Source organism: Numenius arquata, chromosome 27 (assembly GCF_964106895.1).
Source record: "Numenius arquata chromosome 27, bNumArq3.hap1.1, whole genome shotgun sequence".
Lineage (NCBI taxonomy): Eukaryota > Metazoa > Chordata > Aves > Charadriiformes > Scolopacidae > Numenius > Numenius arquata.
This window is the reverse complement of record NC_133602.1, coordinates 481,824-506,593: the sequence shown is the minus strand read 5'-3', so window position 1 is coordinate 506,593 and position 24,770 is coordinate 481,824. Positions and strand designations below refer to the sequence as shown.

Below are 24,770 nucleotides of genomic sequence, written 5' to 3'. Positions count from 1 at the left end.
GGGGATGTGTCACATCCTGCCCAGCGCTGGGACAGACCGGGGACCACCCCCCCCCGGCCCGCCTCCTCCCACCCCAAGACAACAAAATAAATAAATAAATCCGAGCAGAGCTGGGGCGGGGGGGGGGGAGGTCAGTCCCAAACTGCTGTGCCCCCCCCCACCCCGACAACGCCACCAGCTTGGAGGAGGGGAGGGGGCAACCAAACCCCCCCCCCCCCAAACCCCATAAGGCTCCCATGGGATTAGCAGCTCCCCCAAAACACTCCCGGGGGTGCTCTCCCCAACCCCCCCCAAGGCCGGATCCTGCCCCCAGCATCTCCTTGGAGGGGGTGGGGGGGGGTCGTGTGGTGCTGGGGGGGGGTCCAGGAGGGGCTGGAGCCGGTCCCTAACTGTCCGAGGAGCCCCCGTCGCCCTCCTTCAGCTCCTGGCTGTTCTCCACCTCCTCGGGAATATCCTGCATCCTCAGGAAATCTATGGAAAAACACCGGTTAAACCACCCCCCCAAGGAAAAGCGGGTGCCCAGAGCCGGCTCCCGCACCCCCCCACCCCATCCCAGGGACCCACCTCGGGGGCTGGCGGGGGGGGAGTGGCGGCTCCCCAAGTCCTCGTCCTCCAGGAGCACATCCAGGGTGTCCTCGCCGTCCCGCAGCCGGTCGGGGTCCCCCCCCCGGTAATCCAGCTCCTCCCGGGGGCAGGGGGCGAAGGCGGGGTGGTGGAAGGAGAGGCTGGCGGGGTGGGGGCTGTGGCTCAGCTGCTGAGAGGGAGGCAGGAGGGAGGGGGGGGTCAGGCCTGAGCCCCGGTGCCCCCCAACCTGCGGGGGCTGAGGCCGGACACACTTGTGTCATGCATGAGCACATCCTTCCCACCCCCCCCGAGGCCCCAAGGCCAGATGAGCTGAGACTGGATGCACTTGTGTCATGCATGAGTGCACCTTCCCCCCACCCCAGGCCCCAAACCCATGTGGGCTGAGGCTGGACGCACTCATGCCATGCATGAGCACATCCTTCCTTCCCCCCCGTCACTGCCTCCCCCGCACCCCAAACCCTGCTGGGCTGAGGCCGGATGCACTCATGTCATGCATGAGCACATCTTCTCTCCCCCATCACCCCTCCCTGCACCCAAAACCCTGCTGGGCTGAGGCCGGACACACTCATGTCACGCATGAGCATATTTTCCCCCACACCCAAGCCACAGATCCAGGTGTGCTGAGGCCGGATACACTCATGTCATGCATGAGCACAGCCTTCCTCCTCCCTTCACGCCCTCCCTGCACCCCAAACCCTGCTGGGCTGAGGCCGGACGCACTCATGTCATGCATGAGCACAGCCTTCCTCCTCCCTTCGCGGCCTCCCTGCACCCCAAACGCTGCTGGGCTGAGGCTGGACGCACTCATGTCATGCATGAGCCCATCTTTTTTCCCCCATCACCCCTCCCTGCACCCCAAACGCTGCTGGGCTGAGGCCGGCCGCACTCATGTCATGCATAAGCACACCTTTCTCCCTCCCCCAGCCACAAACCCCACCAGGCTGAGACCGGACGCACTCGTGCCACCCACGACACACACACACACACACACACCCCACCACCACCACCACCTCCTCCCCGCTACCTGTGGCGGGGTGAAGCTGAGATAGAGCGCGTCGCCGGCCGGCAGACTCCTCCGCCGCGGGTCGGTCCCCCGGCGTCCCCGCGGGCCCCCCTCCTGCCGCAGGGCCCCCAGCTGCCGGCGGGCTTCCTCCAGCTCCCGCTCCAGCCGTGCCCGCTCCTGCTCGCTCTCCCGCAGCCGCGCTTCCAGCCCCGCCGCCTCCTGCGCCCGCTCCTGGCAGAGCTGCCGGCACCGGCCCAGCTCCTCCTGCAGCAGCCCGTGCTGCCGCTGCAGCAGCGCCAGCTCGCTGCTTCCCGGCTTCTCCCCCCCCCGGGACCCCCCCGCAGCCCCCGACTCGGCCGGGGCCGGTTGGGAACCGCGGCGGGACAACGGCTTCTCCGGACCTTCCTGAAGCTGCAGCTCCAGCAGCGTGTCCTGCTGGCTGACCACCGCCTGCGGGGGGAGGCAGGGTGGGCGGGGGGGACGTGGGCAGGGGGGATGGATGCGGGCAGGGGGATGCGGGCAGGGGGACGGATGCGGGCAGGGGGATGGATGAGGGTAGGGGGATGCGGGCACGGGATGGATGCGGGCAGAGGGGATGGATGCGGGCAGAGGGGATGGATGCGGGCAGGGGGATGGATGCGGGCAGGGGGATGGATGCGGGCAGAGGGGATGGATGCGGGCAGGGGGATGCGGGCAGAGGGATGGATGCGGGCAGGGGGATGGATGAAGGTAGGGGGATGTGGGTGGGGGGATGGATGCGGGCAGGGGGATGCAGGCGGGAGGATGCGGGCAGGGGGATGGATGTGGGCAGGGGATGCGGGCAGGGGGATGGGGGGGGGATGTGGGCAGGGGGATATGGGCAAGGGGACGGATGTAGGCAGCGGGATGCAGGCAAGGGTGGGCAGGGGGATATGGGCAGGGGGATGCAGAGGGATGCGGGCAGGGGGATGGATGCGGGCAGGGGGATGTAGGCAGGGGTGGGCAGGGGGATGCGGGCAGAGGGGGATGAGGGCAGAGGGGGATGAGGGCAGAGGGGGATGAGGGCAGAGGGGGGGATGGATGTAGGGAGGGGAGTGCAGGCAGAAGGGTGCGGGCAGGGGGGGACACCACCTCGTCCCCCACCCCATCCCCCTCCTCCCCACGGTCCCACCGACCTGGAGCCCATGCAGGAGCCCGTAGAGGTTCACCAGCCGCTGGTTGATCTCCTGGGGAGGAGAGGGGCAGAGGGTGAGCCCCCGTGAAGTATTGGGGGGGGGAGGAGGGGGAACTGAGGCACGCCAGCACCACAGGGAGGGAGCCCCCCATCCCACTCCCCCATCCTGCCCCCCCCCTTACCTCCTGGGGTACCCGCTGCACGACCTGGTTGCCATTCCCATCCTACAGAGAGAGAACAGTGACACCACGGTGGTCCCAGCACAGGGTGGGGGTGTTCCCCCCCCCCGGTGTGTGTGTCCCCCCCGCACCGTGCTCACCCGCTGCCCGGCGTCCGAATCTGCCCTGCAGAACTCCAGGGAGCCGTTGAAGTTGCCAGCGTCGCCGTCTGCGGGGAGAGGCGGGGGGGGTGAGCCCCACCGAAGCCCCGGGGGACCCCAAGATCCCCCCCCACATCCCCCCCGTCTTACTGCTGGCGCTGGGGCTGGGGCAGCTCTCGGCCTCGGTGACGTTATTCTGGTCCCGGTCGCGTCCCACGCACGTGAAAATCTCCTTCAGACACTCCACTGCGGGGAAGCGCAGGGGGATGAGCCCCCACACACCACGGGAGGGGGAACCCCAGCCCGGCCCCCTGCCTCAGTTTCCCCACGCGGAGCATTGCCATCCCGGGAGCATCCCGGAGCATCCATACCTTCCCGGATGGCGTCGTGCATCAGCTTCTCCCCGCGGGAGCCCTCGGCCGAGTCGGAGTGGAAGAGGGTGCGGGGGGCCAGGGTGGGCGAGGGCTCCTCGCAGCCGCTGGCCAGGGCCAGCATGTCGGCAAAGAGCCCCACCTTCTCCTCCAGCAGCGCCGAGATCTTCCGATCGTGCTGCTGGATACGGTCTGCGGGGGGGGGGAGGGGGGGGGGGGGAGGATGAGTGGGGACGTGGGGACAAGCAGGGACCGAGGGGAGACGGGCAGGGATGGGGGGGATGAGCGGGGATGCAGGGATAAGAAAGGATGGGGGGGGGGACACGCAAGGATGAGGAGATGAGCAGGGATGGTTTGATGAGCAGGGATGGGGGGGGACAAGCAGGAATGATGGGGGATACAAGCAGGGACGGGGGGGGGGACGAGCACGGATGGGGGGGGGACGAGCAGGAATGGTTTGATGAGCCATTCCTGAGGGATCAGGGCGGGATCCCCCGATCAGGGCGGGAGCCATGAGGGATCGGGGGGATGAGCAGGGATCAGAGGGGATGAGCAGGGATGGTTTGATGAGCAGGGATCGGGGGGGATGAGCAGGGATGGGGGGGTACGAGCAGGGATGGGGGGGGACAGGGATGGGGACCCCCACGGTGACAGCACCCACCTTTCAGTTTGCGCAAGGACGCCTCGATCTCCGTCTCAATCAGGGGAAAGTCCTGGCGGCTGGGGCAGCTGGAAGGGATGGGGGGGTCAGAGCAGGGCCCCCCCAACTCCATCACACCACATCTACCCTTCCCACCACCTGCATCCTCCCAAGGCTCAGGAGACCCAACCCAGAGCTGTTCCCCCCCCCCCTTCCCGCTCCCCATCGCCTACCCCACGGCCCTGGGGACCCCCCCCAAAAATCAATTTCCTCCCCCCCCCCCCACTCACAGGCTGACCGTCTGCTGGATGACCTTCATCCAGTTGTTGCGGTCGTCGCGGGAGGCGGCGTGGACCTCGTACATCTCCGGCGGCGCCGCGCTGATCAGGAACATCCCCTTCTCCTGGTTGGCGATGTCCCGCACGATGAGGTTTTGCAGGGAGATGACGGCCGGCTTGTCCTGCGGGACAGGGGACGGGGGTCAGGATGCCATCCCCGCTGCCGTGGGGGGGCCGGGATGCGGGGGACGGGGGTTGGCGGTGGCTCACCAGCATGGGGAAGGTGTATTTCTGGTCCTTCTCTTGCAGGAAGATGAGGACGTCCCCCATCAGCAGCACCAGGACATCTGGGAGGGGGCGCGGGGACGTGAGATGCTGGGGTGGGGGGACAGGCGGTGGCGTGTCCCACCCCGCAGAGCCCCCTTAGTCCCAGGGCTGCTCCCAAATTCACCCGTGGAAGGTGACGGCCTCCTGGCACCCCTGGTCCCTGGCATCTCCACCCCCAGGTACCTCCAATCCCTTGGTATCCCCTTCTCCTGGCACCCTGATACACCATCATCGTCATACCCGGGTACCCTCATCCCCTGGTACCCCCATTCCCCGGTACCCCAGTCCCCCAGCATCCCCAAAGGCAGGTACCCTCATCCTCTGGCACCTTCCATCCCTTGGCACTGTGGTCCCTGGCAGCCCCGTCCTCAGGTACCTCCAATCCCCTGGTAGCCCCATCTCCTGGCTCTCTGGTCTCCCAGCATCCCCACGTCCTGGTCCCCCGCAATCCCACAGCATCCCGGTCCCCTCGTGTCCCCATCCCCTGGTACCCCCATCCCACAGCACCCTGGTCACCCAGTGTCTCCATCCCCTGGTCCCCCAGCATCCCCACCCCCTGGTACCTCAGTATCCCCATCCCCTTGTTCCTGCATCCCACAGCACCCTGGTCCCTCAGCATCCCCATCTCCTGGTACCCCCATCCCACAGCACCCTGGTCCCCCACTATCCCCATTCCCTGGCACCCCCATCCCACAGCACCCTGGTCCCTTCGTGTCCCCATTCCCTGGCACCCCCATCCCACAGCACCCTGGTCCCTTCGTGTCCCCATTCCCTGGCACCCCCATCCCACAGCACCCTGGTTGCCCAGTGTCTCCATCCCCTGGTCCCCCAGCATCCCCATCCCCTTGTTCCTGCATCCCACAGCACCCTGGTCCCCCACTATCCCCCATCCCCTGGTCCCCCAGCATCCCCATCCCCTGCTACTCCATCCCCCAGCACCCCGGTCCCCACCAGCACCCCGGTGTGTCCCCCCCCCCAACACCCCAAACCCCACCTTTGAAGCGCCCGGCCGCCGTCTTCCAGAGCATGCAGCCGCTGTGGACCAGCTTGCGCCGCAGGAGCTCGTCCTTGCCGAAGACGCCGACGCAGCTCTCCCAGCGGAGCTGCACCTTGGCCCGCCCGTCCACGCGCCGGTAGACGTCCCAGAGCCGCGCGTTCATCTCGCACGTGTGCACCTCCTCGTTGATGGAGGAGATCAGCTCCTTCACCAGCTTCAGCGCCCGTGACAGGTCCGCCGAGTCCCCCTCGTTGTCTGGGACGAAGGGTTTGGAGGGGGGACACACGGTCAAGGGTGCTACCTCCCCCCCCCCCCAACACGGGCAGCCCCCTCTCCCCCCCGTGTTGCCCACCCCCCGGTACCTTTGGAGTTCTTCAGGATGCGCTCGATGAGCACCGGGTACTTGGTGATCCTCTGCGTCACCAGCAGGATGCACTCGGGCACCCCGTGACGGCGCAGCAGCGGGGACCGCGTCATCCTCTGGCCGGATGGAGGCGGGGGCGGGGGGGGGGAGAAGAACAGGGGACCCCGTGAGCAGCTGCCCCCAACCCCCAGGGCCCATAGCCACCTTTAGAGGCACTGGGAAGAGGCACACAACTGGGGAAACTGAGGCACGGAGGGGAGCGGGGGAAGGAAAGGGCACCCCGTGAGCAGCAGCCACCACCCCAGGGCCCATAACTACGTTAAGAGCATCACGGAGAGCCACGCAGTTGGGGAAACTGAGGCACGGAGGGAAGAGGGGAAGAACAGGGCACCCCGTGAGCAGCGGCCACCCCCCCCAGGGCCCATAACCACGTTAGAAGGCATTGGGGAGAGCTGTGCTGTTGGGGAAACTGAGGCACAGAGGGAGGGAGGGAAGCACGGGGTACCCCATAAGCAGTGGCCACCCCCTCCAGGGCCCATAACCATGTTAAGAGGCATTAAGGAGAGCGACACAGTTGGGGAAACTGAGGCACAGAGGGAGGGGAGGAAGCAAAGGGCACCCCATGAGCAACGGCCACCCCCTCCAGGGCCCATAACCATGTTAAGAGGCATTAAGGAGAGCGACACAGTTGGGGAAACTGAGGCACAGAGGGAGGGGGGGAAGCACAGGGCACCCCATGAGCAGTCCCCCCACTCCCGGGTCCCATAACTACATTAAGAGCATCAGTGAATGCAGTTGGGGAAACTGAGGCACGGAGTTGGCAGAGGGGTCTCCCAGCAGGGCACGAAGCCCGGAAGCTGTGGGTAGACCCCAACCCTCGTCTCAGGGTGGGGGTGGGGGTGGGGGGTCCGCTCACCCGGATGAACTGCTGGAAGCGCTTGTCGCGGGCGAGCAGGTCCTTGTACTCCTTGACGGCTTTGGTGTGCTTGCTGCAGAACTCCGAGTAGGCTTTCTTCAGCTGCTCCGCGCTGGCACCCGAAAACTGGGGAGGGGGAAAAAGGGACATCAAGCCAGCCCGTACCCCCCCACACACACACACACCATCACCCGCTGGCTGCGGTGGCCCCACGCCGTCCCCACCTGGTTGACCAAGATGTCCCCCAGGCGGTTGATGACGAAGTTCTTGTTGCTGTCCTGGGCCAGGGACTCCCTGCGCCGCTCCAGGAGCTGCGCCAGGAACCGCTGGTGGATCTGGCTCAGCTCGTCCAGGCAGGGGAAGATCTTCTGCACCGTGGCCGGGTCCAGCTGCAGGTCGTCCAGCATGGCCTTGCGGAACATGTCGGCCATGATCTTCAGCGTGCGGACGTGGTGGATCTCCGTCTGGATCAGCTCTGCGGCGGGAGAGGGGGGGATGAGAGGAGACGGCCACCGCAGAGGGTCCCAGCCTGCTCTGAGCCCTGGGGACAACACCTCACCCTGTCCCCCCCGCCTCCGAGTGTCCCCCATCTCTTCATCCCCATCCCTGCAGCTCTGACTCATCGTGGGGACCCTGTCCCCATGTCCCCCATCACTGTGTCCCCTACCCTGTCCCTGTGGCCCCCACCCTGTCCCCATGTCCCCATCTCTTCGTCCCCCTCTCTTCATCCTCATCCCTGCCTCTCTGACCTGTCCCTGTGTCCCCCATCCCTGTGTCCCCTATCCCTGTGTCCCCTATCCCTGTCCTTGTGACCCCATCTCTGACCTGTCTCTGTGTCCTCTGTCTTGTCCCCGTGTCCCTCATCTCTTCATCCCTGTTCCTGCAGCTCTGACCTGTCCCTGTGTCCCCCACCCTGTCCCCACATCCCCCATCTCTTCATCCCCATTCCTCCATGACCCATCCTCGTGTCCCCTACCTGTCCCTGTGTCCCCCATCCCTGTGTCCCCTACCCTGTCCCCACGTCCCCCATCTCTTCATCCCCATCCCTCCCATCTCTGACCCATCCTTGTGTCCCCTACCTGTCCCTGTGCCCCTCATCCCTGTGTCCCCCATCCCTTCATCCCTGTTCCTGCATCTCTGACCCGCCACTGTGTCCCCATCCCTGTGTCCCCTTACCCTGTCCCGTGTCCCCTACCCCGTCGCTGTGTCCCCCACCCTGTCCCCACGTCCCCCATCTCTTCATCCCCATCCCTCCCATCTCTGACCCATCCTTGTGTCCCCTTCCCTGTCCCTACACCCTCATCTCACCCCGTGTCCCCCGTGTCCCCTCCCCAGTCCCACCGGTCCCGGCTGTCCCCCTGTTGGCCCCCCACCGTAGATGACGTCCTGGCGCTTCATGACGTCCATCTTGTGCTGCTGCAGGTAGCTGTTGTCCACGGCCAAGCTCCAGGAGTCCGCCTCGAAGTCCTTCCCGTCCGTCTCGAAGTCGCTCATCAGCTGGTTGAGGATGACGTCGGGACCTGCGCGGGGACAGGGGGTGGGTGGGAGCCAAGGGGGGGTGTCAGGCCCTGCGTCCTGTGTTGTCCCCCCCCCATCCCCGTGTCCCGTGTCCCCACCTTCGTCGATGAGCGACTCCACGGAGAGCGTGCGGTTGCGCATGTTGAGGGAGTCGGTGGACTGGGAGAGGATGCGCCGTATCCCCAGGGGAGACTCATCGTTGAACGTCCTGGAGAGGGAGGGACACACGATGGTGACACTGGGGACACCCCGGGACCCCCCATTTCTCCCCCACACACACACCGCCCCCTCTCTTTCCCACCCCCCCTCCATCGTACCCCGCGATGTTGGTGGTGGAGACGCTCTTGGAAAGGGAGAGGGAGGGTCGGCCGCGGCGGGGGCCCAGCAGCGTCTGGCGGAAGCTCTCCGAGGGGTAGATGGCCGAGTTGGGGCGCTCCCGGATGGCGGCTGGTGGGGGGGGGACACACCGGGGGGTCAGCACCATCACCCCCCCATCACCCCCTAGTCCGTCCCCACCACCCACAGGGGACACCCCGGCACAGCACCCCCCCTTGGGGAAGTGTCCCCAGTGCCCCTGGGGGTGTCCCCAAAGCTGGGGGGGGGACCTGGCCCTGCCCCAACACCTCGGTGACAGGCAGCGGAGGGAGGGGGGGGGGGGGAAGGGGGGGAAGGCTGTCCTCCCCCACATCATCCCCCCCCCCCCCCAACCCCGGCACATCGCACCCCACTCACTTTTATTGCGCAGCGAGACCGACTGCAGCGCCGAGCTGTTCTTCAGCAGCGCGGCTTTCTGTTGCTGGGGGAGGCAGCGGAGGCGTCACGGCGGGTGTCACCGTCCCCACGTCACCCACCCTTCCCAACACCCCCACTTCCAACACCCTCTCCCCCCTCCAAAAAAAAAAAAAAAAACCCACAAAAAACCAACCCCAAACCCCTGGTGGAGCGGCTGAGACCGGCCAGCTCGTGTCACTTGTGGCGCTCACCTTCTGCTTCACCTTGGTGCAGTTGGGCAGCGTGTCCTTGCAGCGGTTGTGGATGGTGACATTGCAGGCTGCGGGGGCGGGGGGGGACACACACACACACACAGAGTGAGGTGATGGCACGGCCACCCCCAGAGACATTGCGGGGGGGGGGGGGGGCACAGGACCCAGCCTTGGGGGGGGGGGGGAGCCACCATCACCGGAGCGACGGGAGCAGATGCCGGGGGGGGCGGAATCCGGGCGGGCGACGCCGGGAGCCGCAGCTGCTGGGGAGCAGCTGAGCCACCGCGGTGCCACCGAGACCCCCACACACACACCCCCCAACCCCGGGGGGGGGCACGAGGAGGGACACCCCGGCGGGGGGGCATGAGGAGGGACACCCCGGGGGGGGGGCTGGCAGCAGCCGGGACGTGCCAGGCCGGCGTTTGCCGGGATCCCCTGGAGAAACCACCTCCGTGAGCATCCCCTGCTCCGCGCCACGCACCCCCCCGGGGGGGGGCACACCGGGAGCAAGGGGCCACTTGCCACCGGCATCGCCGTGCCCCCCCCACACCCCCCCCCCCCCCCAGGGCGAAGCCATTTGGGCAACTCACTGGGGCAGATGAGAGCCTCCTTGGCCGTGATGCTCTTGTTGCAGGCGAAGCACATGGTCATGCCCGAGACGGTGATGGTGGTGAAGAGGTGGCCGTTGGTGTAACGGGCGTCCTTCTCCTTCCCCTCCTTCATCTTCTCCTTCTCCTTGCTCTGCCCGGGGAGAGGCGACGGGCGCCTGAGGGGGCTGCGGCACAACGGGCGCCCCCCGCCACCCCCCGCCGCCGCCACCACCCCCCCTCCGGCTTGCTTGGACACCCGGCTCATGCCGGCGGGGAGCCGGGGTTGGGGGGGGGAAGTCGGGACCCCCCCGCTCCCCCGCCACGCTCCCCAGCTGGGGGTCCTGCCACCCCGACGGGGGGAGGACGGGGGGGCGAGCGGCCGGGGAGAAGCCACCCCGCTGGCTCCGCTCGCCCGTGCTTCCCATCATCCCATAACCATGACAACCGGGCGGCTGCGGGAGAAATTCCCCACCGCCACCGCCACCCCGCCCCAGCACACGTCGTGTTCCCCCCCCCCCCAAGCACCGCAGCCCCAATGGGGACGAGATGCGGGGGCCGCACTGGGGGGGGGGGGGGTGTGACGATGCTCCCCAGCACCCATGGGGGCTGGGGACATCGCCGGAGCGCCGCAGCCGGCAGCCCAGCGCCTCCCCACCTCCCTTTTTTATCCAAAGTGGGTGTTTTCACCCTGTTTCCCCCAAAAGGGGGGGGGGGGGGGGGGGGGGGGGATGGGAAGCCAGCTGTCCCCCTTGGGGGGCCGGTTTGGGGACCCCGGTGCCACCGGTGGCTCGCCATAGTTCTCCCCTCCCGGAAAAGGGGAGCGAGCCGGCGTCATCCCGAGCATCCCAAGGGTGGCTGCTCCTGCCTCGGACCCCCCCCGCCCTTGCGCCCCAACCGGCACAGAGCCGCCTTTGTCCCCCCCCCCCATCCATGGCACCCGGCTGTGCCTGGCACCGGGGCACCCTCTCCAGGCCAGCCCCCCCAAAACCACGGCGCTTTGGGTCCCTGATCCCCCTTCCCACAACTCAATGATGCCAAGGGGGGGGGGGGGTCCCGGTTTCTACCCCCCGCTCCCGAGCCCCCCCGGGAGGGTGGGCAAGAGGATGAGCACCCCCCCCCCGCCAAGGAGGAGCCAGGCAGGTGGGGAGGAAGGTGAGGAAGACCACGGGAGCCCACGGGACAGGAAGGGGACTGAACAGAGCTTCCCCCCCCCCGCCATGGTCCCCAAGGAGGGGTGACACCGGGGGGGGGGGGGGGGACACACATACGCCAGGGTTCACCCAGAGCCGGGGAGGGGGGGGTCGGGCGCTCACCCCGCTTTCCGCAGAGGGGTCCCTCCACCTCCCCGTCCACCGGGAACGGGGCGCAGGAGCAGCAGCACATCCCGGCCCCGCCACCCCCCCGGACCCCCCCGGCCCCGGCCCCCAGCCCGGCGGGGAGGGAGCGGCGCCCGCGGAGGCTCCGGCCACAACATCTGCCCCGCGATTGTTCCCGGGCCCGGCCTTTTCCTTGCCTTTTTTCTTTCCTTGTTTTTTTTTCCTCCCCGTTTTTTTCTTTTTTTTTTCTGTTGGGTTTTTTTTTTTCCTTTTTTTGCCCCTGTTTTTGCTTTCCTTTCTTTTTTCTCCTTCTTTTTGCTTTCCTTTTTTCTACTTTCCTTTTTTGTCTTTTTTTTTTTTGGCTTTTCTCTTTTTTTTTCCTTTCTTTTTTCTTTACTTTCCTTTTTATTTTGGTCTTTTTTTTATTCTGCTTTCCTTTTTTTCCTTTTTTTGGCCTTCCCCCCTTTTTTTTTGCTTCCTTTTCCTCCACTTTTTGCCTTTTCCTACGCTTTTTCCTTTTTCTTCCACTTTTCTTTCCTTTTCCTCCCTTTTTCTTTCATTTTCCTTCACTTTTTTTTTTTCCCCCCCTATTCTCCGCTTTTTTTTTTTCTTTCCTTTTTCTAATTTTTTTTTTTGTTTGTTTTTTCTCCCTCTTGTTTTGTCCCGGCCGCGCTCCTCCCCCCGCAGGGACCCTGCGGGGCGCCGGCAGCGCCCCCCCCCCCCCCCCCCGCGGCTGCTCCAGCCCCGGCTCCGCCGCAGGAAACCGAGCGGCCGCCAGACAAAGGCGGGAGGCGACTCCCCTTCCTGCCGCCGCGGCCCCCCCCCGCACCCCCCCCGCCGGGATTTGCCCCCCCGCCACCGGCTCCCACCCGCCCCGGAACCCCAACCCCCCCCCCCCCCCCGGACCCCCACCCCGCAGAGCGCCTGGGTCCCCCCCCCATCCGGACCCCCACACCCTGCATAGGTCCCCCCCCACCCCACAAAGGCCGTACTCAGCGGGGGGGGGACACAATGGTGCCACCGCGGGACGGTGCCATAAAACCCCACGACGCTTCGGCATCACCCCTGGAAGTATTTTGGGGGGGGGGGTCACAGGCAGCCCGTCTATAGAAGGGAGAGTGCTCGGGGGGTGGGAGGGGGGAATGGGGGGGGGTGGGATTTGGGGGTTCAAAACCCCGAGGGGCTCCAGCTGCCCACCACGGATGGGAGCGGGGGGGGCATTTGGGACCGGGACCCTCTGACAGCACCCCCAAATCCAGCCCAATGGGCGACAAAAGGCCCCCCCTGTGCCAGCCGGGGGGTGGGGGGGGCAAAGAGGGTCCCTGTGCCGGTGGGGCACCAAGGACACGGCCTGGGACAGCAAGGGGTGACCGGGGGGGGGGGGGGGCACTGACCCCCACCCACGCCTGGGTCTGACAGTGGGTTCGGGGGTGTCGGGGGTGTCGGGCAGCACCCCATGGCTGGGGGGGGGACACACACATCGGAAGTGGCAGGAGCCACCGCGTGGCTGTAAATACCCTGGAGGGGGGGAAACCAGCGGTGGTGCCACCCCCTCCATCCCCATACACACACACCCCCCCCCCCCCAAACACTGGGGGCTCCCCCGCCACCCCCAAACCCCAGCGTTGAACCCCAACAGGACCCCCCCACCCCCAGCATCACCCCCAAACCCCGGCATCGGGCACCGCGGCTGCTCCGGACCGGGGGGGGGGGGGGGGGGGTTCAGAGGGTCCCCCCAAATCCCACCTTGGAGCAGAAAGTTTCTCCATTTTAAGTAGAAATTCGGGGGGGGTGGGGGGTGGTTTTTTTTTTCTCTTTTGGTATGTTTTTTTTTTTTTCCGGCGCGACGCCCACGGGGGGGTTGGATTTGTGCTGGCACCGCCACCAGTGCGCCCAATATAGACCAGTTCCCTTCCTGCGTGAGAACACGCCCGCGCCAATCCCCCCCCCCCATCACCACCACCACCACCCCCCCTCCCCCCGAGCCCAAAAAACACCGGCCAGACCCGGGTGGGGGGGGGTGGAGTTTTTTGGGGCGATGACAACCCCACCTGCCAGTGTCGTGTGTGTGTGGGCCCCCCCCCCCCCCAAATTAAAGCCACCTGCGGCATCACCGGGTGAGAAGAGACAGGGTTGGGGGTGCGACCCCCCCCCCCAAAAAAAGCGAAGGTCTGACCTGAGCGATGGATCCGGCGCCCGAAATGGTGTCACGGAGCGGTGTGTCCCCCCCCCTTTCTTGGGGACGGTGTGTCGTCCCCCCCCCCGCCTGCCACCCCGGCGATGAACAAAGCCGGCGACGTTCTCACCGGCAACAAAAGATGCCGCCGAACCCGCGCGGGGATGCTCGACCACTCCCCCCCCCCATCACCCCCCCCCTCCAAAAAAAAGAGGGGGTGCCCCCCCCCGCCAGTACACAAAAGCCCCATTCTGACCCCAAATTTGCCCCCCCTCTGAGGTTTTAAGCCACTTGGAGGAGCGAGGCTGCGGGTTTTGGGGCGCGGGGTCAGCGTAGGAGGCCCCCCCCCCCCCCCCGCTGTTTTGGGGGGCTCCAGGTAAGACAGCTGGGGGGGGACGACACGACACACGACGCTGCCCTGCCGGGAGCCCCCCCAAAAGCAGGTCCTGCCACACGAGATGAGGTCCCCAAGGTGGTGGGACGGCGGGGGGGGGGGTCCCCACACAGCCCATTTGCCACCGGCACATCCCAGCCGGGGGGGGGGTGGGGGGGGGGGCCGCGGCTGTGTCCCCCCCTCCACTGCCTTTGATGGGGAACCCCCCCCCCAATTTCTAAAGCGGTGACAGCTGGCGCCGGGGCTGGTGGCTGCTCTCCAAGCGCCTGGGAGCCGTCCCCTCCCCGGGGGGGGGACACACACAAGGCCAGACCCCCCCCCCCCCCCGGCCCAGTCTGGGTGGGGCAAAACGGGCTTTGATGAAACTTTCTTTAAACAAAAACCGCCATTTCCCCCCCCCCCCGCCTCGGCCGGCGCAGGAACCAACAACCACTTCCCCCCCCCCGCCCCGCCCCCGGCCACAGCTTCCATGGGCCCCCCCCCCCCCCCCAAAAACCCCAAAGCTCGGGGCTGAGCACCCCCAAACCTCCATCTGCTCCCCAGGCGGCTCAGACCCCGCAAACTCAGCGCACGCAAGGCCGGCTCCACGCCACGTGAGCCGGGGGGGGGGGGAGAGTGCCGGCGCTGGGATTTCCCCCCCCACACCTTAAAAAAATCCCTTGTTCGGGGTAAACTGAGGCCCGGGGGGGGGGGGGGAGCGGAGCGTTGCACGCCCACCCCCTTCGCACACCCGCAGCAGCCGCACAAAGCCCTGCCAAGCGCAGGCTCGGGCACCAGCTGGACACCCCCCCCTTCTTAACCCCCCCCCCCCCCCCCGCTTTTTGCCCATCGTTTCGCCACGCCGGCAATTGCCACATGCTCCGGCCCCCCGTCCGTCCGTCCCCCCCCCCCCCGAAGCCCTTTTTCCACCCCCTCGCCAAGTCCCGGGTGACGGGGAGCACCCTCGGGGCTCTCCCGTGCCTCAGTTTCCCCATCGCCCAAAGGACGGCGGGGGCTTTGTCTTTTTACCGGGCGGCGGGCAATATGATGGGGTGCGGGGGGGGGGGGGTGTCCCCACCCCCGTGGCAGGAGGAGAAGGCGACTTCCTCACCCGCCGGAGCTGGAGGGTTTCCACGCCACCACAAGGCCTTGGGCTTCGGCGGAAACAAGGCTGACGGGGAGGGGGGACGAAAAGGGGGGGGGACGGGAGGGGGTGGGTGGGTGTTACGAAGCGATGGAGGAAGTTTGGGGCCGTCGCTTTTCGTTGTTTTGGTTTTTTGGTGTTTTTTGGGTTTTGTTTTTTTTTTGGGGGGGGGGCGCAGAAGTTGCCGGCGGGACGTTTCGGCGGGTCACGGGGGTCCCCGGGGGCCAGCGGGGCGAGGGGGTGCGGGCTGGGGTCGGGGTGCGGGCAGAGGTGGGGGTGAGGGCAGGGGTGGGGGTGCGGGCAGAGATGGGGTGCGGGCAGAGGTGCAGGCAGGGGTCGGGGTGAAGGCAGGGTCGGGGTGCGGGGAGGGGTCGGGGTGCGGGCAGGGTCGGGGTGCGGGATGGGGTCAGGGTGAAGGCAGGGTTGGGGGTGCGGGCAGGGTTGGGGGTGCGGGCTGGGGTGGGGATGCGGGCAGGGTCGGGGTGCGGGATGGGGTCGGGGTGCGGGCAGGGTTGGGGGTGCGGGCAGGAGGGTTTTTGTCTTCCCGGGAGACCCCGCTGCACAATGGGGAGCGGCTGCGCCGAGGGCTGGCGGAGGACCCTCCCCCCCCCCCCCTTTCCTAGGACACCCCCCACCCCCCCCCAAGGTGTATAATCCCCCCCCCCTCATTTCCTCTAAGCGCCGCTGGGAGCATCACCCCATCCCCACCACCCCCCTCAACCTGGTAGGGCCCCCCAAAACCGTCCCCCCCCCCCCCTCCCAGCTGGGTGGGGAAGGGCAGACACACCCCCTCCCCAAGTTGGGAGGGGCGAGCCCCCCCCAAGTTGGGGGAGGGGGGGGGCGCACCAACCTAAGCAAGGACAACCGCGGGGGGATTGGGGGGGGGGGGTTGAATCCCCTTGTGCTGGATGGGGGTGAACCCCCTCAGCGGGAGCAGGTGGGGGGAAGAGCCCCCCCTCACAAAGGAAGAGGGTCTGGGGGGGGGGGGGGGTCGGGACCCACCTTGGCACGATCCCTCCTGGCCCGGGCCAGCGACTCGATGCGGGACATAATCCGCGGGGCCGCTCGGCTCCTGCCCGCCCCCCCCCCCGCCCCCCATAGGGCCCCGCCCCCCCCCCCCCCCCCCCGGGGGCGGGTCGCGCTGCCGCCCCCCGCCTCGTGCTGCCCGCGGGCCTTTGTTCCAGACGGGACCGGTAGCGCAGGATCGCCCCCCCCGGTGGGGACCGGGCACCCCAGCATCGCCCCCACACCCCCCTCCCCGGATGGGGCCCTCCGGGTCACACCGCAGCATCCCCCCCCCCCCCCCCCCGATCGGCCCCGCGACGCTCTCCTGCCTCAGTTTCCCCTCCCCACACCTTTGGGGACCACGACACGTGTGTCCCCCCCCCCCCAGGTGACACCAACCCCTCATCACCGGGTGGAACCCCCAAAAAGAGGGGAAAAAAATCCCACGGGATTTCAATCCCCCGGTGCCACGGGACTCCCCAACCCCCCCCCCCCCCAGCCCCCCCCAGTTCCCCGAAGCACAGTCTGGGGGTGACACAGGATCCCCCCCTCCCCGCGTTGGGGACCCAGCGTGACACTTTTCATCCATTTTGGGGCATTTGCGTCCCATCTGGAGCAAATCGATCCCGGCCCCGGGGAGCTGCTGGGGGGCCGCTGACGCTTCCCACCGGCTTTCGGGGGGGGGGGGGCAGAAAAAGCCACTTTCCCATCCAGATTCCCGGCCACGGAATGTGGGGAAGGAGGTGATTATTTTGGGGAAAAAATTGGGTTTTTTCCCCTTAAAATGCCAGCTTCGTCGAGGATCCTGGCACCGGGAGCCGGGTAACCTCACCCGGGTTGAACATTAACTCGCCGGGCGGGAGAAGCTGGGATTTATCGGATTTATCCCGCTCGCTGCCAGAGATAACGCTTCCCAGGTTGCCAGGAGAACCGGGACGGCTCCAGAGCCCGGGGGGGTGGGGGGGAGGAGGCTTTTTGGGGGACCCGGTCCCCAAGTGTCACCCGGCCAAGCCCCCGGGGCAAAGCCACCCCCCTCCTCTGCGGGGTCGGGTGGGGGCAAACATCTTCAAAGAAAGCAACGTCCCTTTTCTCCGCGTTTCCGAGCCCGGAGGCGCTCGAGGCTCGCCCAAGGGGACGGGGACAAAGCCGCCCGGGGCCACCAGGAGCGACGCCGGCGGCGCTGGGCTTCATGAGTAACCGCCCCAAAAGCCAGCGGACGAGGTTGGGGGTCCCACCGCTCCCCATCGGCGGAGATCTCCCCCGCAGAAATCCGCTGCCGGCGGCCAAGGAAACGGCACGGCCGGCTCCGGCCCCGCAAATCCCCGGGGGGAATGGGGTGGGATGAGCCCACGGAAGGGTGGGATGTGACCCCGAAGGGATGAGGAGAAGTCGGGATGCGACCCCAAAGGGATGAGGAGAAGTCAGGATGCGACCCCAAAGACAGGGATGTGACACCGAAGGGATGAGGAGAAGTTGGGATGGGCCCCCAAAGGCAGGGATGTGACCCCAAAGGCAGGGATGCACCCCCGAAGACAGGGATGAGCCCCCAAAGGGATGAGAAGAAGTTGGGATGCGACCCCAAAGGCAGGGATGTGCCCTCAAATGGATGAGGAGAAGTCGGGATGGGCCCCCAAAGGCAGGGATGCGACCCCAAAGGCAGGGATGTGCCCTCAAATGGATGAGGAGAAGTCGGGATGGGCCCCCAAAGGCAGGGATGTGACCCCGAAGGCAGGGATGTGATCCCGAAGGGATGAGGAGAAGTCGGGATGGGCCCCCAAAGGCAGGGATGTGACCCTGAAGGCAGGGATGGGCCCCCAAAGGGATGAGGAGAAGTTGGGATGGGCCCCCAAAGGCAGGGATGTGATCCCGAAGGGATGAGGAGAAGCTGGGATGGGCCCCCAAAGGCAGGGATGGGCCCCTGCACGATGCTCCCCAGGGAAGAGGAGCAGTCGGGAGCCGTCGGGGAAAACACATCCCGGGCCCCCGAGAGCCGTGGGCAGCGCGGCCATGGGTGGCCACGCGGCCGTTAGCCCAGCGCGGGCTCGTTCCTGGGCGGGGGCCCCGGCCGGGTTTTAATTAAACGGTGGTGCCGAAAGCAGAACTGAGCCCTCGGCGAGGCGGCACCGAGTGTACCCGGGGGGGGGGGGATGTGGTCACGCTCCCCCTTTCACCCAGGGCCTAATTCCGAATTTCTCGTTTCCTCCCCGGGTCCAAACCCCCCCCTGCCCCCCCCCACCCCGGCTCCGGCGCAGTTCCCTCCTGCCTCCTCCTCCCCGGCCCTCACCCAAAAACCAGCCCCAAAACCGAGGGGAGGAAACCCCAAACAGGCACCCGGGGAGCCCGGGGCAGGATGTGGCTGGTGGGGGGGCTCCGGTGGTGGCCGTGGGGGGGTCCGGTGCCTCTCCCCGCGTGGCAGGGCCAGATCCGGGCACTGGAAAGCCCCGCGAGCATCACGTGGGGGAAGAGGGCAAAGGGGGAAGCGGCGGCGGCTCAGCCATAAAAAGTCAGGATGGGAAAATATGGGGGTGCTCCGGTGGCGGGGGGGGACCCCACACCCCTGGGGGGGAACCGTGGGGTTCCCCCGAGGAGGACAAAGTCACCCCAGCACCAACCCCTCTCTGCGGGGTGTCGCTGCGAGGCATCACCACGGGGACGCGGCCGCCCCGTAACATTGCGGGGGGGGGACGGGACGGGACAGATCCTGGGGGTCCCCCCCTCCCTGTGCCCCGCAGCCCCCCAGCATCACCCAGTCCATCCCCGGCCGGGGCAGGAGCCCCCCCAGCGGTGGTTGGCGAGACCCTCGGTGGCAGCAGCGACACCCCGACCCGGCGTCATCGGTGGGTGCTGGAGCAGCACCGACACCCCGAGACCCCCGGGGGTCCCCCCCCACCACCACCCCGTTCCCGCAACTCACCCGGGGCGCAGGCCGGCCGTACATGGTGGGGGCTCCCCGGGGAGGGGCCGCGCCGAGGCCCCGCGGCGGCGAGGAGCTCACTCGGGGTTATTATTATGATTTCTTCCTGAAATAGCACGGTCCCTCCCCTCCGCGGCCCCCCCCCCCCGCGCCCCACGGCCAGAGCCCGGCCCTCCCAACCCTCTGGGGCTCCAGTTTGTGTGCCCCCCCCACCCCACCCCCCCACCCCGAAGCGACACTGGGTGCTCTCTGCCGCCCACGGACCTCTCGGGGTCCCCTCTATCGGGGTCCCCTCTATTGGGGTCCCCCCCGCAAATCGCCCCCATCGAGCCCCACTGCGGTGCCCCAGCACCCCAGGGACCCGTCCCCCTCAGCCTCTGCCTGGGACCCCCCCCCCCCCAAGTTAACAGCACCCACACCACCCAGGATCTGTCCCCCCCCCCCCTTCCACGGCTGGTGGCCTCCTGGTGCCACCAGCACCGCGGGGACCGTGTTGGGGAGCGGAGGGGGGGGGGCTCTGCCCTACAGTGACGCTGGGGTGGGCACCCCGCTCCCCCCCGCACCCCAAAATCCCTGCTGCAATCGCCCCATCCCGCTGCCTCCGCCGGCATCGACCCCCTTTTCCCCCCTCCACCCACCGTGGGGGGGGGCGGATCCGGACCACCCCCAGCGCTCCCAGCCCTCCAGGACCCTTCTCCCTCCCCCAAGATTTTATAGGACAAACTTTTGCTGAGCTGAGATTCGGCCCGAGCCACCCCCCCCCTTCCCCCCCCCCCCCCCCGCCCCCGTTTCCTCCCGTTAAATCAAAATAATAACAACAAATAATAACAAAGCCTGGATTTAAACCAATTTGCAACCCCCCCCACCCCCCCGGTTCAGCCCCCACGGGGTGGGATGAGGAGGGACGGGGTCTGGGCCTTGCTGGGGGGGGGGGGGGGGGGGGTGTTTGGCCGGCGGTACCGGGGCGGGGGGGGGAATAGCGGCCCCCGTGATGATGTTAACAGCTGGCCGTTAATCCCTGCGGCCGCTGCCCGGCAGGGAGGAGGCAGGATGAGATCAGGGGCCGGGGAGGGAGCTGGGGGGGGGGAAGATTAATGGCTTCGCATGGCGGCAAATCGCAACCCGGGGGGGTGCCGACGAGGTGGGCTTCACACCCCCCCAAAAGTGGGTGGTGGAGGGGGGGTGGGCGGCATCGGCAGCCCCCATGTCCCCAAGGTACCATTTGCTGTGCCTCAGTTTCCCTCTAAGCCCCTGGCATCGTGGGAGGGGGCAGCGGTGGCTGGAGAGGACCCCCCCCGCCATGTCCCCTCACTGCACACCCCCCCCCCCGGCCATTCAGAGTCAACCAAAGCCCCCCATGAGCCGCTATCATAGCCCCATAAGAAATGGGGAAACTGAGGCACGGGGGGGGGACGACGCTCAGCAGGGTCCTGCCGACCCCTGAGCCAGGAAGGAGCCGGGGGGGGCGGAAAATATCCCGAAGGCAGGAATGGTGCTGGGAGAGCCGGGGGGGGTCGGGGGGGGGCGTTGAGCTCCACGCACAAACAAGCGCCCGTCGCCAGGAAAAGCCTCATTTCCTCACTCTCCTTCCCCCGGCGCATTCAGGGTTTTGGGTTTTTTTGCCCCCCCCCCCTTTTTAGATCCCCCAGGCATGAAAGCCGGCGACGGACGGAGAGGGGAAACTGAGGCACGGCTTCCCCAAAGGGCACAACATCAAATAACCCACCCCTCCCCACCCCCCAAAATCCCATCCCAAGCCCATCGCCGTGTTTTGGGGAGGGAATGGCCCCGATTCCTTCCCTACCTTCGTCTTCCCCGTCATCCTCTTGATGAAGCTGAGGGTCCGGCCCAGGGGGGTCTCTTCCCAGCTCTGGCTCCCCGCCTCCTCCGCCAGCTGCCCGCAGCTCCCGGCGCCGAAGCTGCAGGAGATGGAGGATCCCGCCTGGACAATCCCCCTCTGTCCTTGGCCTCGGCGGGGCCGGGAAACAGGGAGGAGCGAGCCCAGCGCCTCGGCCCCCCGGCTTCTCCGGGGTGGCTGCTCTGCTCCCAGCTGGGGCCAGCACAGAGCCCCTTCTGTTCGCCCCGAGTCCCCCCCCACCGCCACCAGGCTGGTGGCTACGTCCCCTCCCGGGTGACACACACCCCCCCCCCCACTACCACCGCATCACCCCATCACCCGGTCCGTAATTCGGGGAGCGGGGTGGTGGTCCCGGTTTGTAGGGGTGCAACCCCCAGGTTTTGGGGTGCTACGGGTGTGGAGCCACCCCCTTTCCTGGGTGGTCCCGCTTGGGAATGGCCCTGGCTCCTTGGGGACACCCCGTCGGTGGGGGACAAGCCACCCTTGGTGGGGGACAAACCCTGCTCCCAACCCATCCCTGGGGACACCGGGGGGGACATGGCTGCGGGGCGCAGGGGCCGGGCAGCACCATCCTTTATGGGGAGGTGGTTGGGGGTCAGCCTGACACCCCCCCCCCCACCGTGTCCCCATCGTCCCTGTCCTCGCTCGTCCCCCCGTGGGGCTCCCGGCCAGCCCCGGGAGCGATGACGCCCGGGAACAACCGCCCTAATGAAGATGGGAATGGGCTGTGACAGGCGCTGGGGACAGAGGCGGCCCCGTGCCACCGGCACAATGCCCCGCCGGGGCGGGGGGGGGGGGCTGGCACCCCGGGGACAGGGAGGGGGACACCGTCCCCTCCAGCCTGCTGGTCCCTGGGGGGTTTGTTCCTGTTGGGAGTGAGTGAAGTGTGTCGGGTCTCAGCCTGACCCCGTCGGGTCCCAGCCGTCCCGTCCCCTCTCTGCAGCCACAAGCTATTAAAAAAAAAAAAAAAAAAAAAAAAAAAACCCCTATTTGGGCCAATATTTAATCTATAAATCTCCCCTCAGGGCTCTCCGGTCCCCGAACCGCCTTATTCACACCCCGGCCCTGTGTCTGGGGGGGGTGTGTGTGTGTGTGTGTGTGTGTGTGCGTCCCCTCCCAACTCACCCATTGACCAGGCTCTGCTGGGAGGCGAAGGGGGACATTTCTGCAACGGCGAAGGAAAAATGAATTAAAAGAGGGGCCGGAGGAGGCGGCTCTTTCGGTTGGTGAAGCCTCTGGTCCCGCGCTGCCGCCGGGGGGAGGCCGAGGAATAATTAACTTTGGCGGCAGCGCCATCGATTTTGGGTCGTTATTAGGGAGGTCGGGGCAGGGACGGGGATGCAGCGCCCTGGGGGGGGTGGGGTGGGGGGGGGAGGGATGCGGGGGCTGTCACCCCGGTCCTGCCCCCCGGGGAGGGGGGACACGTGGGTGCCACCACTCACCGTCTGGGTCGGGGAAGCTGTCGATGACGCTGAGCGATGCCGATTTGGAGAGGCAGCGGCCGCCGGCGCCGTACCCCGGTAGCCCCCGAGCATCCTCCTGCCGGCGGTGACAGGGTTGGCACCGGGGTCGGCACCGGGGTCACCGGCTCCGGTCCCTGCCACCCTCTACCCACCCTTTGGCAGGGCACGGCGGGTGGCACAGGGCAGATGCCGGTCCCCAGGGTGGTTACCCCGGGCTCGTACCGGTGCCAGATGGTCCCCAGGCTCGTGGCCCGGCTATTTTCCCCTCCCTGATGTTGATCCCCAAAATAAAGCTGCTCCCAGAGGATAATGCAGCTTGGGCAGGAGCTTCCCAGGCCCAGGATGGTGGCAAAGCCACCCAGGATGTGGCTTTCCTGGGGACCCATCATGATGCCCTCTCCTGGGGTCCCCAACCCCCTCACCCAGATGATGGCAAAGTCACCCAGGATGGGGTTTTCCTGGGGACCCATCATGATCCTGGGGTCCCCGACCCTCACCCAGTCCCAGGATGGTGGCAAAGCCACCCAGGATGGGGTTTTCCCGAGGAACCCATCATGATCCCCCCTCCCGGGGTCCCCAACCCTCACCCAGATGATGGTAAAGCCACCCAGGATGGGACTTTCCTGGGGACCCATCATGATCCTGGGGTCCCCGACCCTCACCCAGTCCCAGGATGGTGGCAAAGCCACCCAGGATGGGATTTTCCCGAGGAAACCATCATGATCCCCCCTCCCGGGGTTCCTGACCCTCACCCAAGCTCAGTCCCTGAATCCATCCCCTGGTGCTGGGTGACAGGACACCCTGGGGTGGCAGGAGGAGGAGGAGGAGGAGGAGGGGGGCTCCTACCTGCGCCCGCTGCACGTCGGCCTCGTCCTCCTCGTCCTGGGAGAGCAGGGACTCCAGGTCGTCGTTGCTGTGCAGGAGGGGGGCTCGCCGAGGGTCCCGCCGGTGCCTCCCCAGCCTGTCCAACTGCTCCGCGCTGGAATCGAGCTCCTCGGTGCTCAGCCCTTTGAGGCTCACGCTGCGGTGGGGAGAGGGGGACCCTGAGCTGCGGGGGGGGACGGGGGACACACACACACACCCCCCCCACCAAACCAGGACCCCCATCCCCATGGGGGGAGCCTTGGGGCATCCCCCAGCGGGTCGGGGCAAGGGATGTTCCCCCCTGGGGATGCTGCCCCCCTGGATTGGGGGGCTCGGGAGCAGCGGTGCGAGGGCAGGGAGGGGGGGGGGACGGCTGCTGGGGTGGGGACAAGGGGACAGGTCCCCGCTACCTGAGGTGGTCATAGCCGGGGATCCCCCGCAGCTCCTTGCCCGGCTCCCAGCTGTGCCGGCGGAAGGGGTCCCGGCAGCGGATGGAGGTGCGGAGGGCACAGGCTCGTCGTAAGGGCACCCCCGGAAAGCGCTCTTCATCCTCCTCTTCCTCCCCCCAGCCTGCCCGGCCGCCGGGGGGGCTGGTTGGGGTGACGGGCTCCAGGGCCGACATGCAGCGACGTTTCTGGCCGGGGACCCCGCAGAGGGCACCTTCGCAGGGTCCCAGGAAGATGTCGGGACCCTCCATGCGGCGCTCGGGGACGGACCCTGCGGGAGGGACGGAGCGGAGGCGTCGGGGGTGGCCAGCCCAAGCCTCGCCATGGGGCATGAAACGAGTTGGGGGTGGTCTCAGCCGAGCTCTGAGGACCGCCCCCCCTCCCACCCCCCCAGCTCCCCCAAATTGTTTTTTGGCTGCTTTTAGAGCTTTAAACCCCCGGTTAAAGCTTATGACGGCCATAAAGAGGAGCTGCCCTTCCCGGCCGTGTCCCCCCCGCACCCAGCACTGACCTTGCCGGGGCCCCCCGACCCCGCAGCGCCAGCGTCGTGATGGAGAGGGTTCTCGTCCCCCCCCAGCCCCCAACCCTGCACAAACAGGGCCGGGGGGGGTTGGGGGGGGGGGCTGCGGTTGGCAGGAACACACAGAAACACCCACTCGAGGCCGAGCGGGGCCCCGCACCTCGTTGCCGGTTACTCATTAAGCGCCCAGGAATTTGGCTGGGATGAGAGCGGCTCCTCGCCAGTCTCGGGGGGGGGGGGGGGCGGGGGGGGCATAGACTGAGCAGTGATGGGGTCCCATCTCTTCCAGGGTGCCCCCACAAGGATGCAGCCCATCCGCCCGGGCACAAATCCCCCAAATTTCCACCTTCCCGGGGTGGTGCATCCCCCCCGGATGCAGCCATTCCCCCCCCCCCGCCTCGGGAGAGGGTGCTCGGGGGGGCTTTGTAGTTGCTTGGGCACCTGGTGGCATCTGGTCCCCGCCATGTGCTGGGCAGGATGGGACCTGGGGAGGTGGCAGGGTGGGATGTGGGGAGGTTTTAGCCTGGCTGTGCCCCCCCCATGAAAGGCCACAATGGGCTGGGGAAGACCCTGAGCATCCCCACACACCCCCCCCAGCATCCCCACACCCCGAGACACGTGGGCTGCTGCCACCGAGCGACCACAAA

General features: G+C 67.5%; 1 protein-coding gene across 2 annotated transcripts; it reads right to left on the bottom strand.

The window, feature by feature from the left end:
- Nucleotides 1-385: 385 nt before the first annotated feature.
- Nucleotides 386-23,854, bottom strand: ARHGEF2 (Rho/Rac guanine nucleotide exchange factor 2). Of its 2 annotated transcripts, XM_074164446.1 has the most exons (26): nt 23,568-23,854; nt 23,140-23,314; nt 22,273-22,369; nt 21,956-21,995; nt 20,777-20,891; nt 10,045-10,195; nt 9,455-9,522; nt 9,204-9,267; nt 8,789-8,918; nt 8,570-8,679; nt 8,327-8,473; nt 7,178-7,428; nt 6,954-7,079; nt 6,036-6,153; nt 5,671-5,928; nt 4,620-4,696; nt 4,362-4,531; nt 4,093-4,160; nt 3,432-3,623; nt 3,211-3,306; nt 3,061-3,128; nt 2,924-2,965; nt 2,743-2,793; nt 1,610-2,038; nt 565-754; nt 386-471 (listed from the first exon to the last, which is right to left on the bottom strand). In XM_074164446.1, exons 1-26 carry the CDS (start codon nt 23,852-23,854, stop codon nt 386-388), a joined length of 3,606 nt encoding a protein of 1,201 aa, XP_074020547.1. The 2 variants fall into 2 exon arrangements, with proteins under 2 accessions (XP_074020547.1, XP_074020548.1); XM_074164447.1 differs by lacking the exons at nt 20,777-20,891; nt 21,956-21,995; nt 22,273-22,369; nt 23,140-23,314; nt 23,568-23,854 and adding an exon at nt 10,399-10,472 and having other exon boundaries at nt 565-751; nt 10,045-10,355.
- Between the last annotated feature and the right edge of the window lie 916 nt (nt 23,855-24,770).

What these genes read in the sequence shown, in the direction of transcription:
- ARHGEF2 (XM_074164446.1), bottom strand. Translation starts at nt 23,854, where the DNA reads ATGGAGGGTCCCGACATCTTCCTGGGACCCTGCGAAGGTGCCCTCTGC. An exon ending in GGAGTCGCTCATCGACGAAG is followed by an intron (nt 8,474 to 8,569) that starts GTGGGGACACGG and finishes GTCCCCGCGCAG; the next exon opens with GTCCCGACGTCATCCTCAAC. An exon ending in TCAGCTTCACCCCGCCACAG is followed by an intron (nt 755 to 1,609) that starts GTAGCGGGGAGG and finishes CCTCCCTCTCAG; the next exon opens with CAGCTGAGCCACAGCCCCCA.